The sequence below is a fragment of the Gadus morhua genome, chromosome 3 (assembly GCF_902167405.1).
Source record: "Gadus morhua chromosome 3, gadMor3.0, whole genome shotgun sequence".
Classification (NCBI taxonomy): domain Eukaryota; kingdom Metazoa; phylum Chordata; class Actinopteri; order Gadiformes; family Gadidae; genus Gadus; species Gadus morhua.
Window position 1 is genome coordinate 4,902,119 of NC_044050.1, and position 20,484 is coordinate 4,922,602.

General features: G+C 42.3%; 2 protein-coding genes across 2 annotated transcripts; one reads left to right on the top strand and one right to left on the bottom strand.

Annotated features, from left to right (window-relative positions):
* Positions 1-420: 420 nt before the first annotated feature.
* On the top strand, positions 421-6,965 carry hand2 (heart and neural crest derivatives expressed 2). Its single transcript, XM_030352421.1, has 2 exons — positions 421-1,512; positions 4,460-6,965. The coding sequence occupies exons 1-2, from the start codon at positions 931-933 to the stop codon at positions 4,559-4,561; spliced, it is 684 nt and encodes a 227-aa protein (XP_030208281.1). The 5' UTR covers positions 421-930; the 3' UTR covers positions 4,562-6,965.
* A 10,886-nt stretch (positions 6,966-17,851) lies between these two features.
* hmgb2a (high mobility group box 2a) lies at positions 17,852-20,182 on the bottom strand. The gene is made up of 5 exons (XM_030351036.1): positions 19,942-20,182; positions 19,055-19,214; positions 18,824-18,972; positions 18,568-18,742; positions 17,852-18,486 (listed from the first exon to the last, which is right to left on the bottom strand). Exons 2-5 carry the CDS (start codon positions 19,199-19,201, stop codon positions 18,316-18,318), a joined length of 642 nt encoding a protein of 213 aa, XP_030206896.1. The 5' UTR covers positions 19,202-19,214; positions 19,942-20,182; the 3' UTR covers positions 17,852-18,315.
* Positions 20,183-20,484: the final 302 nt, after the last annotated feature.

Consider the following 20,484-nt stretch of genomic DNA (forward strand, 5'->3'; position numbering starts at 1 on the left):
AAGTCTCAAGCATCGTTCATCTGCTGTATGATTTCCCGTGTGTGTGTGTGTGTGTGTTTGTGTGTGTGTGTGTGTGTGTGTGTGTGTGTGTGTGTGTGTGTGTGTGTGTGTGTGTGTGTGTGTGTGTGTGTGTGTGTGTGTGTGTGTGTGTGTGTGTGTGTGTGTTTTTGTGTTTGTGTGAGTGTGTGTGTGGGGGGGACGGAGGAGGGGGGACGCACACGTGCTCGTGCACGCGTGCGTTGGCCCACTTGTCAGGTCCATTGAAGTTAAGGACAGATACTCAAAGTCGGCCGAGTTTGGCCTCAGCTATTATCGTATTATTGTCCTCTCTTGGCTTTCAGGATTGGTTATTGGAGGATGTGACGTACACGCCCCGCCCCGACCCGGTCCGTGACGCGCCTCATCGTAGCTGGAGACAGCTGTGGATGCCTAGTGTCTGCGTTCTGCGTTCTGACCCCACATTCCGTTCGCGGCCCCTCTGTATGCGTGCTAAGTTTGCCAAGCAAGAACCAAGTTGGACCTATTGGATTTTTTTTTGTAACTTTTCAGCCCTCATTGACAATCGTCCTATTCCTAATCATTAAAGAGGCGTCTTTCTTGGAGTAAGTCTTTGGATTGAATTGGTGTGTTCGAGTACCTCTTTCTTCGCATCGAGCGGCTGTAGAAGTGGATAAATATGATCCTATTCTCTGGAGAAACAGTAACATGTTACAGATAAGTAGGGCAGAGTTTCATTAAGGAGCTCCTTCATTACGGTTTCTTATTTAAGAAGACAATTCATGATCTATTCTTGTCGTGCAGCCTATTGCCCTTTTCGGCCACCTTGCCCATGGGGACATCCAACCCAAAAACATTTCGATTGGACCTGAACAGTGTGTAGTCCCTACTGTGCTGTGCCCGGTGCGTCCCCGCAGCGCTTCTCCTCTCACCATGAGCCTTGTGTCGGGCTTCCCTCACCACCCGGTCATGCACCACCACGACAGCCACTACTCCTTCCACGCTGCAGCGGGCCGATGTCACGAGGAGACCGGAGGACCTCCGTACTTTACGGGCTGGTTGATCAGCCACGCAGACATGTCCCCCACCGATTACGCACTCGCGCCCGGCTACAGCCCAGAGTACCTGGGAAACACGGCTTCTGCCGTCGGACTGGACCCTCATCATCACCATTACGGGTCGGCTCTGGTCCCGGCCGGGATCTCGGTGAACGGCAGCACGGGCATGCACCACCACACGCACCCCCGGCCCGTGAAGCGGAGACCCACGGCCAACCGCAAGGAACGACGCCGAACTCAGAGCATCAATTCGGCTTTCGCCGAGCTGAGGGAATGTATACCGAATGTACCGGCGGACACCAAGCTGTCTAAAATCAAGACCTTGAGGCTGGCCACCAGCTACATCGCATATCTGATGGACATTCTGGACAAAGACGGTCAGCACGGAGACACAGAGGCCTTTAAAGCCGACTTTAAGAAGACAGACGGGAAGGAGGAGAGGAGGAAAAGAGAAGCAGTGAGTAGCCCATCTTATAGGCCTATAGGCCTACTGTTCTACCAAGTGCCCTCGCTTCCCACCTTTAGACCCGCGTCCCTCGTATAAATAATTTAGGCAATTTGTATAGGCCTATGTAGAGCTACATTAATTAAATGTAGAATATAAGCCCTAGGCCTAATAGTTAGAAATAATAATAATGCATAATAATTAAAAATGTGATGATAAACCAACTGCTTAATGCCCCTATGCAACCCCATAATCAATAGGCACCACTGATAGACGTGGTGCGGAAGAAATGTAAAGCAGAAACAATAACGATTTATAACTATTTATAGCCAACATAAATGCCAGTAGGGCTACATGCATATGACTTGGTATACAACCACAGATGGACCTTGGTTTAAATGGGACAGGCGGTTTAGACCCGTGAGCCTACAGACCTGGTGAAAGGCCTAATATGTTACACGCTGACATGTAATGTTCGTTATTCCAATACAACGAGGAACCGCTCTGCAAGCTTGCAGTCCTAACCGGCCTCTAGTCACGTGTAGGCCGAGGCCTACATCTGGAGACAAAGCTACAAATAAATAATGATGCCAATTGAACATAAATCGTCATCTGTGTACATTGAATGAAGGATTGGGCAAGAAAGACACGGTCAACAACATTGAGGTTGAACCGATAAAGGAAGAACATTTGCACACACTCGTCCGAGTGTGTTAAGGACAGGCTCTAAGAGACAGCTTCATATTTATACAGTTGAATGTGATCTGGTGATTTTGGAGTCAGCCAACGGATTAGCGATGCTGTGGGTGCGAGGGCGAGTGCAGGATTAGTTAATTGGAGATTAAATAGATCAGAATAAAACCACTTCGGATGTATTTAGGCTATAGATAAACAAAATTACACAATTGTTTATTGAAGGCCTACATTATGATGGTGCCATGATTATCAGGCCTAAACGACCACAAAACAACAAAGTCTACTTTAATATAAAAAAATTAGCCACATGCAACTCATTTGGCATACACTAGAATGCTAAATGATGACACCTATCACCTAGGCGTATTAGTCAATTAATAAAATAATAGGGTCAGAAAAATTTGAGATCATATAGGATACAGCAAGCTTTAAGGTCAAGTAAGGCCGAAAGTCACCAATTACAACATATCAGCCTCAGCTGTTTATATAGCCTCTTTGTCCTCATGATGCTGAAATATTGTCACATGTTAAGTGCCATTCGTTATAATCCAATGCAACAATAGTAATAATAATAATTATAGTAATAATTATAAATATTATTATAATAATTAATATTATTATGGTAATTATCATTGGAAGATATAGGTCCTATATTTTATCAGAAACTAAAACATTGTAGCAATTGAAAACAAGTATTTTCCTGACGTGTTCAGTATACAACATAGTCAAATAACCATGACAAACGAATAGTACAAAATAAAATATAAAATAATGATAAATTAAATACAGTAGGCACACTTTATGATAGGCGTACATATGCAATGACAACACAGGCAAGGTTTTGAAAATAGGTTTTGACACTAAACCATGCCCTTTTGGACAAACGCATGTTCTGTTATCGTAGGCTATTTGTTGGCTTATTTTTGTACTACGATTTACAAAAAGGACAAATCTAGCATCTAGTCCTCTGTGACTCGGTGTCATCTGCCCTGGCAGGATACCTGTTGCCAGTTAGAACATGAACATTGAAATACTATATGTAAATAAGATTACACTTTAAAGTAAACCACAAGAATAATATTCGGATATAAAGTGTCTCTAACTCGATCTTCCAATTGCGCAAGCCCTTTCATGTTTGGATGATCGGCGATGATTTCATGAATGTCTTTTGAAAGAATGTTTCAAATATCTGGATATGTGGTTGGAAACGACCAGGTATACACATATATACATATGTATACACTTCAAACGGTATTACAATGCGTTGGTAAAATTGTCCATAGGCCCAATTAACACAATCTCCAAATGATCTGTGTAGGCTTTATCAGAAAACAACAACATATAACCAGTGGCTGCCTATTTGTTGTGTTATTTTACATAATTATTATTGTTATTATTATTTGATATTACATATTATTTATATTAAGTTTCAGCCAAAGCGGGTGAAACTTTAAACAACGCTTTAAACTAAAGTGGGATAGCCTAAATGCGTGACATTCTGCTGAGCAGTCTGACCTCCAGGAAAATATCTGCTGAACCATTAGTTCTGAGGTCTTAGGTCTTAGGGCTAAAGTCTTCCTCGCAATGAAATCATCTTGGCTGTATTCCTATGATGGAAGCAGATTAAGTAATTTATTTTAAATAATTTTATACCTATTTGTTTGAGGACAGCAGAGAAACATTACTAATAGGGTGTCAGTAGCATACCGAGGCCTACATGAACACATTCGCGTGCACACACTCACGCACGCACGCACGCACTCAAACACGCACACACACACACACACACACACACACACACACACACACACACACACACACACACACACACACACACACACACACACACACAGGCGTTTGCATGCACATGTATGTTTGTATAGGACTAGGCCCATTATATAATAGCCTATATATTGTGTTACCGGTGCTGGACTGTCGAAAGCCTTATTCTCGCATTCAAATCTCTGTATTTTAATATGCGAGCCCGATACAAGGCATGCATCTAGCGTTATTTTGGTTAATTTAAAGCCAACATGTGTTTCTGTCGCATGATAACAACAATTCGTATTTGATAAGGGGGACCGAATTCTACCATCAAGAGTAGGCCTAACCATGTCACTTTGTGTTGTATTTATGATTATTTTTTAATTATCTTTTTAATCTTGTTCAACAAGCCATCGATTCCATCTGCATCAATATTATATTTAAGAGAGTAGGCTAATACATGTGATAACGTTTTCTCCGTCGCTCTGTTTAATGATAGGTGGAGGTTCTGAAGACCCCTTCGTCCACAGTGGGGGACAAGAAGACCAAGGGCCGCACGGGATGGCCCCAGCACGTCTGGGCCCTGGAACTCAAACAATAGACACACGTTACTCACCGGCGGGCTCTTCTAATGTACGAGACGGAAGGCGGGAACATTCACAACCTTTTTTTGTTGTTTGAGAGTTGACAAATTGCGCGGGACGTGTCGTTCAGCAGAATGTGGCCCTGGCGCCAAATCACGATCAGACGGTCGGCTCCCCCTTCTCCGGGTCTCATGCTTACTGCCTCCCACCACGTAAACAAAAGCGCGCGCATACACACGCACATACGCACGCACACGCACGCACACACACACACACACACACACACACACACACACACACACACACACACACACACACACACACACACACACACACGCGCACACACACAAACACACAGTCTATGTTCAGCTGCGTTAAAAGATAGGCCTACATGTATGTGCAATGTTTCCCTGGTGAATGGAGTTGATTGGGAAAGACTGAACCGACGCCTTCATTCAATGGATGGAAGGACATTGTCTTAATTAACCGATGTCGTTAATGAACAATTATCTATTATAGTTGGAAAGAACAAGTCATTTGTAAGACTACAGATGTATCAGTTGTTAAACTCCTCGTTGTTATATCGGAATTCATCCCACTATATTCGGAGTAAATGTCGGAGGCGTCCCGGTGATGGAGGTGTCAGTATTATCTGTGTTGTTGTCGTCGTTGAGTCGTATCAGTAGGCCTATTCAGTGGTGGATTCTTTCAAATACGTATCTCCTGCCCCCTGGCGAGGTCTATAACTGATAAATAGTCTAGGCTGTTGTTGGTTGTTAACAGTGTAATTGATACAATAAAAAAAAGATTTAAAATAGTATGTCTCCGTAAATGCCCCGTTTCGCTACGCGGCAACTGGCGAGAACCACCAGCGGGTTATTTGAATTAATAGCCTAAATATTCGGCCATAGCCTATCTTTGTCATTTGTCCAGAGCCTAACAATGTCATTTCACAATTAATTTAACAATTTAAACAATTAAAATGTTAAAATCCAGTTCATTGTCTTGGCAAATATTGACGTGAATATAACGTAGGCTTATAATAAATCGGTCATCGATTAATTTCTTAAAAGTAGGCTTATGCATTATACTACTTTATTAGAAAATGTAAATGTGTCCTGTCAACCTGCTACAATCATAAATGTTTTTGTTATCATCGTTAAATGTCAAGGCAAAAACAACCAATCTTCAAACATTAGTCAGGCAATTATAGTAGGACTACACGTTACAGTTAGGGATGTGACCACCAGAATAGAGAATGTAAAAACAATAGTGGGCGTGTTTTAAAGTATTTTAAAGATAGATATCCAAATATTCAACAGAACTGTCTTCAAAACAAAACTTTTAGTACAAAGATAAAGGGGATTATGGCTGAATGCAACCGTGGAAAACATTATGGATTCATTACAGATGTGTCAATATTGTACCTGTTCATGAGCCAGATGTCCCTAATCCTCAGGGCAGCTTCTGCAAAGCTATCCAATGTATGTTAACTTCATCATAATTTAAATAAAATGTGTACCAACCTATTTCAGCCAGGCTGTTACAGAAAGTTAGAGAGAATAATATTGGCATAAAGACCAGAAACCATAAAGCATGTGCACTTTTTCTCAATCCCCACTCTTAGTTTATCACCGCTAATCTCTCTGACTCTCCCTTAGGTTCTCTGCTATTTATGTGCCTCTGACTCATGTATTCATTCCTCTTTTAACCATCCACCCCAGCCCCCACCATCACCACTTCTGTCTCTCACTCTCCTCTATCATCTCCACCTCTGCTGGTCCACCGCTCCCTTCATCTGCCTGTCCCACCTCACCGCCAGTCTGTCCGTCTGGCTGCCCCGCTGTCCATCTGCTGTACTCTAAGTGCAGACAACTGGGGAGTGTGATAGATGACTTGGAAAGCATTTCTTCCTCTGTTAATAACATAACATCTGTCAGCAATTACTTGCTGATAAATGCCGCCGACCCTCGCCCCTCTCTCCCTCTTACTCCATGCCCTGCGACTCCTGCCTTCCTCCACCATCGCTGACGTGTGCTGGGACTCTCAGCGACGGGAAAGGGAACCAGAGCGAACTACCTTTAGAAGGAGTAGGGCTGAAGGCGAGGTATTGGTGCTCAGAGATTCAGACATTATTCTGAAATGGCAGGACAAAGATTTAACTATAGATCCTTTTATTGCTGTGTGCCAATCTGGAAATGTAATGTAACAACAAATGGTCATTATAATGTCCCAGTCCGGCTCCTATTTGGATTATTAGACCTACTAATTTTCAGCCTTGTTTTGACAAGCATTTGACAACCATGAAATGATTCTAAGTGATAAGGGAAGTATTCATTTAAATGGAATGAATACAAATTGTGGATTATTCACCATAGACGGCTAGGTATTAACATCTATTAAATTGTACGCAAAAGTGAATTGTGGAATTATTATTTTAAGTTGACTGCTATATCATTTGAATAGGCCTATAGTTTGTTTACTTCCTCTGCGTCATGCTTTCTTAACAGAAATAATAACAAGTCTTGAAGTAATAGGCCTATGTCTCATTTTTATCAAATTCACATTGGGTGTTGTTAGCGATGCATTTTTGCTTGCGTGTGGATATTTGCATTATGTTTATTTGCACATTGATCACCATTTAGGGCCCTAGTATGCAGAATGGAGGAAACACGGAAACACATATTTTCATATTGTATATTGGGAAACAAATATACTTTACTCTATACACTGTATGCACTTTTAATCAATGCTACTAGGAAAGGGAATACAGACAGTTCAATCAGCAGGGACTAGTTATGCATAAACAAAGAAGATTGATAGACAATACAATGTTCGTTTTGGTTATTATACCCCATGGTGATCAGCTGTCAGATCAGATCCCCCCATAGAGTTTATTGGTGGACCGTGGTGGTGGGGAGGTGGCCAGAGGAGATTCCTGGTGAGCAACTCAACTGGACCAATCCCCTGTTGTTGGAGACAGAAGGAGCCAGAGACTAGGAGAAGGGGACGGAGAAGAGCTGCAATGGAGTCCAAATGAGAGTGAGGGACTGGATGAATTGGGTATATGCCGCAACATTTCACTCATCAATAAAGGGGGAAAGCTGAATGGAGTAGAGATGGGAGTGGTCAGCCCTGACTGAGAATGTCGACATGCAAATAGTTACTGAAGTAAAGGGGGATGTAGTCTTGTTGACTTTTGCTGCAGCTACATTTTAAAGATACAATCTAAAACATTCTAGCATGTAGGCGGGCGGGCCGTACATATATAGATGGAATATAATACAGTCTACGTGGCTGCAGTTGTGTTCTGCTTAGGTTTATCAGAGCAGTCCTTTATGAAGTGGATGCAAGGAATGTTGGAAATTGCATTATAGCTATAGGCAATTAGGAGAAACCAGACAGAGTAAGCTAGATTTAAAAAATATGCAACCAAAAGATCAATGAAATGATTGGACGAGCTTTAGAGGCATGAAGGCATCAGGATGTAAAGATAATTTCAACAAACATGATAAAAAAAACCTTTTCAATAAATTGTCTACCATAGCTTTAAAGTCACAATATCCCATACACACACACACACACACACACACACACACACACACACACACACACACACACACACACACACACACACACACACACACACACACACACACACACACACACAGAGACACACACACACACACACACACACACACACACACACACACACACACACACACACAAACACACACACACACACACACACACACACACACACATACAAACACACAGTCTATGTTCAGCTGCGTTAAAAGATAGGCCTACATGTATGTGCAATGTTTTCCTGGTGAATGGAGTTGATTGGGAAAGACTGAACCGACGCCTTCATTCAATGGATGGAAGGACATTGTCTTAATTGACACACACACACACACACACAAACACACACACACACACACACACACACACACACACACACACACACACACACACACACACACACACACACACGCAGACACACACACACAGCCACACACACACACACACACACACACACACACACACACACACACACACACACACACACACACACACACACACACACACACACACACACACACACACACACACACACACACACACACACCAGCATCCTGAGACCACCCAGAATGTTGTAGCGGACCTAACTTCTGACCCCGCTTGGTGGCTTTGATCATCATGTCTGGGGACAAATATAAAACACACACACACACACACACACACACACACACACACACACACACACACACACACACACACACACACACACACACACACACACACACACACACACACACACACACACAGTGTACAATTGTGCCTACACATATTTTCAATACCGACTTTTAAATTGTACACATAAATATAACTATTTATTCTCTAATTGCCCCTGGCGTTTGCATGGATTTATACTTCCTGCAATTATATGGTTATTTCTCTATTACAGCTCGATGCACAAGGGGACTCTACCTTTTGATCAAATCTTGGTTCTAGTGTTAAAGATTTTTCGATTATGAATTAAGTATAAATGAAAAGGACACTGGTTTTAAGCCCACAATCTCAAATATACTCCTAAACTTCCATATGTTTGTTCGTAGCATTAGCCGCGTTTACATGGCACATCTGATCCGCATAGATTTCTATGCGGCATAGATCTGTTCCTAAAATGTGTTCCGAATGTACTGTATACATGGCAGTAACAAAAGTGTCCGTTCTGTCTCTCGCGCACACCTGACACATCTCTGGACCGGCGGCGACATAATGGATGTCTTATCACTATCGGGGATTTTAAATTTGATTTTAATGAAAGCACAGCAGGAGAGAGCTTTTCTCTGCCTGCTCCTTCAATTAAGAAGGAGGACGACAGCGCAGCAACGTCAATTTCTCGTCAGATCTTTATATTTACCCTAAGCTCCGCCGCAAACAAGAGGAATTTGGATGCGAGTCCGCAGCCAAGACTGGTGGGAGAGAGTGGTCTTACGGGAATTTAGTGACCGGGAATCCTCGAAGGTCCAATTGCGAACTAGGCTACTGCAGCTGCCATCTCTCTAAGTTAAGAAGTATTTTAACGTTCAGCCTGCAAAAGTACTAGTAGTAGCCTACTCATTTACAGTTATCTCGGACGAGCGCGGACACTACGATACGCGAACACGTCATTAATAAACACCCATGTGTCCCGTCGCTTAGCAACCGTATACGCTTACCGGACTACTTTTACGGAGTGATAACAAAGACGTGAATCAGGCAATAAATCCACTTTCCTTGACAGCGGTGAAGTTCGGTGTGCTTAAAAGTACCGACGGAGCTCAGTGGACCAATTGCCAACTACTGCGGCCGCACTAAGTTAAACCCCAATCTATGCGGAATAAGTGTATACATGGCGATTTAAAACGGAATACACCACCTCTTCTATTTGGCATAGAATCTATGCCGAACAGATAATTGTATTCCGAATGAGGCGTATACATGACCATTTTCTATGCCGCATAGAAATCTATGCGGCATAGATGTGTCCATGTAAAGGCGGCTACTGATTATTACAAAGCCCATGATTGACCAACTGACGCTTAAATTTGTTGTGCTGTTGTGTTTATAATAATCCAGTTGCATTCAGTCACATAGATTTATCAAACGATGTAATATAGGTTCTATTTATGTACCATGGTACAGGTAGTATACTGGTTTAGTCCAATAGCCGTGTCCCGGTATATAAAAGGAGCAGACCCGTAATAAGTGCTATCAGCGAGTGTTCGATGACGCCTCTGTGGGAGGTACATGACGTCAGTGTAGCCTATGCTGGAGGCCAAACAGTAGGCTTGGCTCCACCTACTGTCGAAAATAAACCATGACATCTTGCGGTGTTGAGGAGTGACTTATAATGTTGGCGCATCAGCTCAATTTGAATCATATTCAAAGATAAGATGTAAGTTACTTTTTTTTAATCAACATAAAACTTATAATGTAAACATAATGATAATTGTTTTCTAACAAAATAGGCTATATGGTATAGGTTACTGGCACCAGACCTAGGGGAATCTGGATTTACACAGGTTACACGGGGTTACACAGGCTAGGGATCACTGTAACCTATACAAACAGTTCATCTGTGGATCGATAGAGAAGGACAAAGTTGGGTCTTGTTCGGGCCAGAGCGTGTTTATTTCAGAGCCGCGCATGAGCTGAGCTCGTTGGGTCATCCTATTGGATCCACAACACCACCATCTACTGACATGAAAGTGTATTACCGTAATGGAAAGAGAAAGTTTGAACAATTATCAGAACAGAAAAAGCGGGGGATGAGTATTTCCAACCTACTACCAATATGTATTTCATATCAACACAGGTTATCTAATTTCAGATCTAATTGAATTGAAAATACCGAAATGACACCTTGTGTGGAATATGGATAGGCTGAGAGAGGGTCATTTATCTGATCTACTTTTTAGCCTACCATATAGCGTAATTTATGTTATTTTACTTCCTAAGCTGTGTACCCTAATTAAAAGTCCTCAAAACAATAATACAATAACAACAATACAACATGACCAAAACAACAAAAATATCGAAATATAGAAAATACTAAGAATTTGGAAAAGCAAACTCCAAAACATGGACAAGGATATCCCTATGTGGGAGGTCCCTCCCTCTCTCTCATCGAGCTTAGAATTTATTTTGTCACCAGCTGAGCCACGAGAGCTCTTATAGCTCTCGTCACCAGCAGAGAGCTCTTATAGCTCTGGTCACCAGCAGAGAGAGCTCTTTTAGCTCTGGTCACCAGCAGAGAGAGCTCTTTTAGCTCTGGTCACCAGCAGAGAGAGCTCTTATAGCTCTGGTCAGAGCCACAGAGAGCTCTTATAGCTCTGGTCAGAGAGACAGAGAGCTCTTATAGCTCTGGTTAGAGCTGTAAGAGTTCTTATAGCTCTGGTCAGAGACACAGAGAGCTCTTATAGCTCTGGTCACCAACAGAGAGCTCTTATAGCTCTGGTCAGAGACACAGAGAGCTCTTATAGCTCTTGTCAGAGCCACAGAGAGCTCTTATAGCTCTGGTCAGAGCCACAGAGGGCTCTTATAGCTCTGGTCAGAGCCACAGAGAGCTCTTATAGCTCTGGTCACCAGCAGAGAGAGCTCTTATAGCTCTGGTCAGAGCCACAGAGAGTTCTTATAGCTCTGGTCAGAGACACAGAGAGCTCTTATAGCTCTGGTCACCAGCAGAGAGAGCTCTTATAGCTCTGGTCAGAGCCACATAGAGCTCTTATAGCTCTGGTCAGAGACACAGAGAGCTCTTATAGCTTTGGTCACCAGCAGAGAGCTCTTAAAGCTCTGGTCAGAGCCACAGAGAGCTCTTATAGCTCTGGTCACCAGCAAAGAGCTCTTATAGCTCTGATCAGAGCCACAGAGAGCTCTTATAGCTCGGGTCAGAGCCACAGAGAGCTCTTATAGCTCGGGTCAGAGCCACAGAGAGCTCTTATAGCTCAAGTCACAAGAGGAACGCCTGACACCTGTTCTAGTCACTTGTTCATGTCTACATCAAACCCAGATCGAGCACAGTTTTCATTGACGGGAATATGAATAAAGCATTGGTTTTCTGTTACTTTGTCATCTCGCCGATAGCCAAGACAATGTTTTGGAATATATTGGTCATTATATGGTATTTTGTTTATATTTATATATACATATATATATGCATAAACTTATTCTTACCACTATATATATATATATATATATATATATATATATATATATATATATATATATATATATATATATATATATACATAGTGGTAAGAATAAGTTTATGCACCCATGCTAAAGTTGACTAAAAAGAGGATTAAAAAAAACATATTTTGGAAATCGATCTTAATGCCTGAATTAAACAAATGAGGAAAAATCCAATGGTTTTATTTCAGTAAGCTGGTTTGATTTCCATTGAGAAATCTTTAGGCTAACTAACAGCTATTAGGCTAACTGAAAAGAACCATGCCAATCTATGGTGAAGGGTATGTGATGATGTGGGGCTATATTAATTCCAAAGGCCTAGGTAATTTTATCAGGATGCATAGTATCCTGGATCCATGAAATAAATGGCCATTAAAAATAAAAATCTGCCTGCCTCTATGGGAACTTAACATAGGGGTTCCTATACGTAGGCAGCCTGTATTTTAATGAAGAACATTTATTTATTTATGATACATTATTCATTCACAAAGAAAATCGGTGGCCTAAAAGGTTGGATTTTTCTTTGTTGGATTTTTTGATATATATATATATAAATATGTTATCATAAATATTTAATATATATATATGAAAGTGAGTCTTTCTCCGGTCGTTCAGGGTGGGTTACTGTGCCTCTGATGATGTGAACCCTACGCATTATTCAGTAAAGCTTGCCCGTTGTTTTGAGCCACTTAGACAGAACCTAGGGAAGAATGTAATTAATGTTTTAAATCACGATAAGCAATGCTATAAATTAGCTTAAAATAGCTTAACCAGGAAGCCTTACCCTAAATCGGACGCATGCATTAAACACATCGCTGCTCAGATGGAGCTTCATCCTCCACACACACCGGGGTATTGGTCCTGGACCAATACGCTGCAATGTCATCAGATCAGAACATCAGATCAGAACATTAGATAAGAGCATCAGATCAGAACATCAGAACCTCAAATCAGAACATCAGACCAGAACATCACATCAGAACATCACATCAGAACATCAGAACCTCAAATCAGAACATCAGATCAGAACATCAGAATATCACATCAGAACAGATCAGAACATCAGCTCAAAACATCAGCTCCGAACATCAGATCATAGCGTCAGATCAGAGCATCAGAACCTCAGATCAGAGCATCAGATCAGGACATCAGATCAGAACATCAGACAAGAAAATCAGAACATCAGATCAGAACATCAGATCAGATCAGAACATCATAACATTAGATCAGAGCATCAGATCTATATTTTGTCCACCCAAAATAAATGTCACATCCTACAACATGTCAGAAATGCAACAAACTATAATCTAGTAGTTATTTTATCTATAGCATAACTATATATATATATATATTACTTTACACGCTGTTTTATCTTCATTTTAGAGGTCGAATAGGTTTTGTGGATCGATAATACATTGTGTTTGTTGGGAGGGGGACCATAAATAGCTCTTTTGATTGTGATGGTGGTGGAATGCTACTCTAGTGTGAAGAGTAATGTTATCCAGGGTCCTTAATAAAGACCCTTCAAGATTATATTTGGCATCTCGTAACATGTTGGTATCCAGGTCTTGATACAACAAATGGAAGCTCATAAAGTAACATATTGGTGATGTATTAATGTTTTTTGATATATCAGGGTCATATAGGACTATCAGGATGTCTGATGTTAGTACTGAGTATAGTTGGGGAATGATGCACAGTACTGAGAATGGGAGTGTTGTGATTTTACCTCTATAACAAGCCTGACGGATGGGGATAATGAAGTCAATGATAGCGAACATCCGATGTTGACGATTTTAAAGAGTTGATGCCAATGCATTATCAAACATGACTGAGGTTTGGCCCTTCCTCTGGAAAACCCATGGCCAGTCCACTGGATGAGACTTAGATACATCAACCCACATTGCAGTTTGAAGGAGATGAGCTGCTTCTCACATCCATCACACTTCCCCAATAAGGACAGTACCCATAACTCCAGACACAGCATGTAAAGCTGACGAAGCAAGTAGTTCTATATCTTCATATGATGTTGTATGTATGTTATGTTGTGTCACCATAAGACTTCACAGGGTCAATTATAAGCCATTTCAAAGAGATGGGGAGATTATAAGCCATTTCAAAGATCCAGCACTCCTCAAACGCCCACTGAAATACACTTACATAGTTGAAAAAGAAGCTAACGCAGCGGGGTGACTAAAGATATGTGTGCTGCCTTTTGAACAGAGTGTATGGACCAACAGGCTGGAGGGGAGGACTTGAGGTTTCCATCACTGCCACCTAAATGGCAGAAAGCAGAGTGAAAATCCATCTGCCTGAATCGTACTTAAGGGATTTCAAGACCATGCATACTTTCCCTGTGGCCTTTCCCCTATTTTCAAAGTAGGGGAAAGATGCACACAAAAAGTTGATCCTGAAAAAATGACATTAATTGCTAGTCACTTAGCTCAAATAGCAAAATGTCCTGTGAATGGTTGATAAAACCAACGTGATCTCTAAACTAAAATACAGAATAGGTTGTTTTTTCAATAATAATAATGTAATGTAAAGTACAACGAAATTAAGCGCAGTCCTTGTTCAGTGCAAAAACATCACATTGAGGTAGTACATATAAATAAATACCCACACATATAAATAAAAACCCACACAAACATTCACATTTATAAATGTGCCTACACAAATGTGATACACAAAACAACTATGCTCTGGTAGCAACATTTAGTGAGGTTATGGCTGTTGGATAAAAACTGTTTTGTAGTCTGTTTGTTCTCGTTTTCATTGACCTGTATCTCCTGCCTGATGGCAGTAGTTCGAACAGTTTGTGACCGGGGTGTGATGTGTCCTGCAGGACGGATTTGCCCTATTTAAGGCAGCGGGAGCTGTGCAGTTCGTCCAGAGAGGGAAGAGGGCAGCCGGTGATTTTCTGCGCTGCCTTTATGAACCCCTGGAGCCTTTTCCTCTGTGCCACAGTGCAGCTTGAGAACCAGACACACAGACAGTAGGTCAATATGCTCTCTATTGAGCAGCGGTAGAAGGACACCAGCAGTTTCTGGGGGATGTTGTTCCTCCTCAGAACTCTCAGGAAGTAAAGTCTCTGCTGGGCCTTCTTCACTAGCCCAGTGGTGTTGACGCCCCAGGTCAGGTCCTCCATGATGTTCACTCTCAAGAAGCGGATGTCAGAGACCCTCTCCACACAGACCCCACCTATCATCAGCGGCTGGATGACCGTCTTCTTCCTCCTATAATCCACAACGAGCTCCTTAGTCTTTGTTGCATTGAGGAGCAAGTTGTTAGCACTGCACCACCCCACCAAACGCTCCACCTCGTCTCTGTAGGCGGTCTCATCCCCGCTTGAGATGAGCCCCACTACTGTGGTGTCATCTGCGAATTTGACGAAGGTGTTGCTGTGGTGGGCGGGAGCGCAGTCGTGGGTATAGAGGGAATAGAGCAGGGGACTCAGCACACAGCCCTGTGGGGAGCCAGTGCTGAGGCTGAGGGTGGTGGAGGTGTGGGGGCCCACTCTTACCCTCTGAGTGCGTTAAAAAGTCCTTAATCTAAAGGCAGGTCGAGTGTGGTATTCCAATGTCAGACAGTTTGAGCACCAGTCTGTGAGGGAGGATTGTATTAAAAGCAGAGCTGCTCCAGGTGGGACAATGCAGCATGGAGGGCTGTGGCCACAGCATCCACAGTAGATCTATTTGCCCTGTAAGCGAACTGATGTGGATCAAAGGTGGGGGGGATGAATGACATGATGTGACTACGAACCAGTTTTTCAAAGCACTTCATCACCACAGGGGTGAGTGCTACTGGCCGGTAGTCGTTGAGGGAGGTGATATTTGTTTTTTTGAGCAGGGGGACAATGGTGGAGGACCTCAAGCAGGATGGGACAGTGGACTGGGAGAGTGACTGGTTAAAGATCTTAGTAAAGACCCCCACCAGCTGGTCCGCACTGTCCTTCAGCACACGTCCACAGACGCCGCCGGGTCCAGCTGCCTTCCGTGGGTTGACAGCCCGCAGTGTACGCCTCACCTCGTGCTCCTCTACCGTGAGGATGATGTCGCTGTTGGCTGCCGGATGTGGCGTTGCTGCATCTGGTGGCTTCGCCTCGAAACGGGCGAAGAAGTGGTTCAGCTCCTCCGCCAGCGAGACATTACCTTCAGCAGCCCCCATTATTCCTGTTCTGTTTCTGTGTTTAACCGGGAACCTGCACAGAAATATCTTGAAACACACTCAAACAGTGGATAAGACCAAAGCTGTAGATTACATGGAGCTGTGTGTGACACTCTAAATGCGCCCAGATAAGAATGCTGTAGACCTGGATGATACAGCAAGGGATTTTCTTGCAGTAAATTAGATCCGAGATCCATGTGGCGCTCTGACAAAGGCTGAAACAGACACGCATCCCTCAATTTGTGGGGCATGGAGTGATGCAGAAATGAAACTGAGATGAAAACAGTTTCTATCTGGCCTTTCCATGATGGCGGCCGAGACTGATCAGTGTTTATTATATATTATAGTTATTATTGAGGAATGCAGAGGAAGGCAAATAAACAATAGTTAAATTCTTGAGTCTGGTTTTATCTTCATATGCAGGGTATGACTTGAATGCCAAAATATATGTTTACCTTTACCACTAGTAATTGTTGCAGTTCAAGCAACAAAAGTCTGGCAGTAGCTATAATAGTGGTCTAATAGCTTATTGTATATGATGTATTCCATAAATGTTTGCACAGATTTAAAAAGGCAGCAGGCTTTCAAGAATCAATTGTTTGTTTGAGTTATATGGGGCCTGTTGCCCAGAGCTTTATGTCTAGCAACGTGACGTTGCCAGACATACACCCCCCCTATGGTCTAAATGTTTTTATATATAACCTCTGTGCCAGTATTTATGACTCATGCATAGGATAGAAATGACTGCGTTGGGTGACACGGTACTAAGCAATTGCGTATTGCCTATGAATTGTGCTGGACAATTCATTGACTCCTGGTGTTGCGAAATTGTAATTACACATTTTCTATAAAATGCTATCGCTTGGGTTGGACAAAAAACACTATGCAAGTGGTGGGCTTTAAATAGAAAAAACGGAAACATTTAACTTCATTGGTCAATGAACCGGCATATTTACGTTAATTCAAACATTAACTGCAGATTATGTGAAGTTAAGTGGTTTTTACAGACAGGCTTATGCAGCGTTTGAAAATGCTGCAAAACGACCTGTACGTCTAAAGAAAAGCCACACTGATATTAAGTGGTACAATCAATGCATGATTTTACCAGGAATCTTTTTCGAAGAAATGGATTCTTATTCTGGTAAAGTTAACAAATACTGATGTCCAATCTCTACATTTTTAGTACACATCGGAAATTCACTGAATAAGTGTGCCTACAAGTACACATTTATTGGAAGTAATTGTTATCATAAAGGATATGACGGGTTGGAATGAGGGAACTATATTCCATCCATTAGATACCAGTTTAAAGGAAGTAAAGATAACTGCCTTGAGGCCAAGAGTTGACATTTGCATGACAAACCTTATTTGAGGGACCAATCATCAATATGACACACGGCTAATGTTTATACAAAATTTTATTACAAAAACCCTACATAATGCAAAGCTCCGCATTAAAAAAAAGATACACTTTAAAGTCAACTACAGAAGGAACCTGGTAGTAAAACCGCAGTGAAAGGATGAACACACACACCACCATTAGATAAATGTTTAGCAGTGCTTTTGTAGAACAACACCTTAAAAAAAAAGTATCTTCCAAAGTCAGTAACTGTGCCTCATCGAAGTACAAATGGCATAGCTGACCAACAACCATCTTTTAAATAGAGGGTGATTTGAAACTATTGGGGAACTCCAACAACAACAGAAAGTTTTCCCTGAATCAAGTTACTCAAGTGTTGGTAACCTAACAAAAACATGAAGTCAGGCCAAACAAAAACAGCTGAGAGCATTACAAAATAAACAATTTCAAAACATTGCCGGTTTCACATCCTTGTTTTGTAAATTACCCCAGACCCTCAATCATTTAGTCATCTTCGTCATCATCGTCATCATCGTCGTCCTCATCATCATCATCGTCATCGTCGTCGTCATCCTCCACTTGTGCAGCTTTCTTAGCAGTTGGCCGGCCAGGTCCAGACTTCTTCCCGGCATCACTTTTGGTGGGCCCGCTTGTAGCGCGGTATGCAGCCACATCCTGAGGAAACACACACTGGTTGGAAAAGCAGTTCCAGCTGATGTGTAATAAAAGTATAAAGGAGGAGGGAACCATATTAACCTTTTCATATTTCTCCTTGAATTTGGCTGCCTTTGCCTCAAAGGGGATCTTGTCCTTGGGGCTCTGCTTGGACCAAAGTTCCCCTAGCTTCTTGGCGATGTCACCAATGGATATTCCTGGATGATCACCCTTGATCGCTGGGCGGTGCTCAGCGCAGAAGACGAAGAAAGCAGAGCTGAGAATAAAATGTTTTAAAATTAGTGTGATGAAATAGGAACACCACCTGTAAATATTCAGGGCCCGTTTGATAACTTACGGTGGCCTCTTGGGGGCGTTCGGATCCTTCTTTTTCTTCCCCAACTTGGTTCCTTTAGGGGGGGTGTAGGTCTTCATTTCCCGGTCATAGCGTACTTTATCCGTTTTGGCCATATCCTCAAACCTCACCTTCTCCTTGGCCGACATGGTCTGAGAACACACAAAAACGTTAAAAAAAAAAATATAGATGTTTTTTGTTTAAGCGATGCAACAACAAAGCACTGCGACGTACCTTCCATCTCTCTGAACATCTTTTGGAGAACTCCGCGAAGCCCACGGAGGTTCCAGGATGGTTCTTTTTATGTTCCTCGCGACATTTCGAAACAAAGTACGCATATGAAGAGGTCTTCCCTCTTGGCTTGTTCGGGTCTTTTTTCATGGCTGGACGTGTTCTGAGAAAAAAATGAAATAATTGTATTAAAGAAAGCTACCAACACACTCCGTGTCGTCCATCTATGGTAGTGAGCGCACCGCGCGCGGGCTCCCAGACGATACGGGGTCTAATCTGTAATCGGATTTCCGATTTTCTAAGGGGCGAAAAGACGGGACTCCATTTTGTCTCTTCCCGCCCCAAGTACAAAGCGCCAACACGTAATGATCATATCATATTAAATGGTCTTGATTTTGGATCGATACAACCGGTAGGATTAATAAAACCCCGCCATGCAGTGAACGGCGGGGTCTGCATAGGAGCAGCTGAAGCAGAAGGCTCAGGCTCAGAAGGCTCAGGCTAGCGTGCCAACAGGCTAACGCGCTAAGCTAGCAGATCAAATGGCGTTTGCATTAGGCGATGCGCACGAGTCGATCCGACCAACAAAACCACAATGTCGTCGAGACAAAAACACAAAATAAACGGCATTTTTCTGCAGATTTAAGACATGCTGATTTGGAAAAAACTTGGTGGTTTCTCCAATTCCATGCAGTTCAACTAACAAGAAAGTGGAAAACAAACGCAAGCATTTAAAGGTTACCAAATAGTCGAAATATGTTCTGGTTATTGGCAATTCACAAAGTCGTACTTATTCCCTTGTCTATGTGTATATATATGTACTACACATACAATAAAATAATCAAAGGCCAGAAATTCTTCAAAATAAATAAGTACGGGAGGTAACTTACCAGTTAGTCGTCTCAAACTTTCAGCGAGTGAATGTCGGAGTTAACTTCCCACTGTTTTGTCAGCGGCTGAAGAGTCTACCGAACTTGTATGGAAAGGCTCGTGACACCACCCCTAGGCAAGTGATTGGTCAACACCGCCTGTTTAAATTTAAATACGGGCCCCAGAACCTAAGCGGTGATACCATTGGTCGACAGTCAACACATCACAACAGCACTGTTCTACGGCTGGTCTCTGGTATGATTGGTTGAAGGGGAGTTTTAAACCAACGGCGCGAAAATCCCTTTGTGGATATTTAAAAACAAATCCTACGAGCGAAACAAAAAAATCATTTGCTTTCCAGTTTCACCATTGAGCAAATGAGACAATGGAAATCATTTTTACAACATTAAAAAAAAAAACAATATTCAACATCTAAAGGTGTTATAAGAGCGTAACATTCAAAACCAAAAAGGTTTTTTGAAGCTTTTTTTTTAACGGTCTGCCACACTATTGAGCTCAGTCTGTTCAATGGCCCATAGGCTGGCGAAGCGACATGGACTACT

Bases quoted from the DNA above. Each gene is read 5' to 3' on its own strand.
- hand2 (XM_030352421.1), top strand. From the start codon at position 931: ATGAGCCTTGTGTCGGGCTTCCCTCACCACCCGGTCATGCACCACCAC. The intron at 1,513-4,459 runs GTGAGTAGCCCA...GTTTAATGATAG, and splicing joins AGAGGAGGAAAAGAGAAGCA to GTGGAGGTTCTGAAGACCCC.
- hmgb2a (XM_030351036.1), bottom strand. From the start codon at position 19,201: ATGAAAAAAGACCCGAACAAGCCAAGAGGGAAGACCTCTTCATATGCG. The intron at 18,743-18,823 runs GTAAGTTATCAA...TTTTATTCTCAG, and splicing joins AACGCCCCCAAGAGGCCACC to CTCTGCTTTCTTCGTCTTCT. The intron at 18,487-18,567 runs GTTAATATGGTT...GTGTTTCCTCAG, and splicing joins TCAAGGAGAAATATGAAAAG to GATGTGGCTGCATACCGCGC.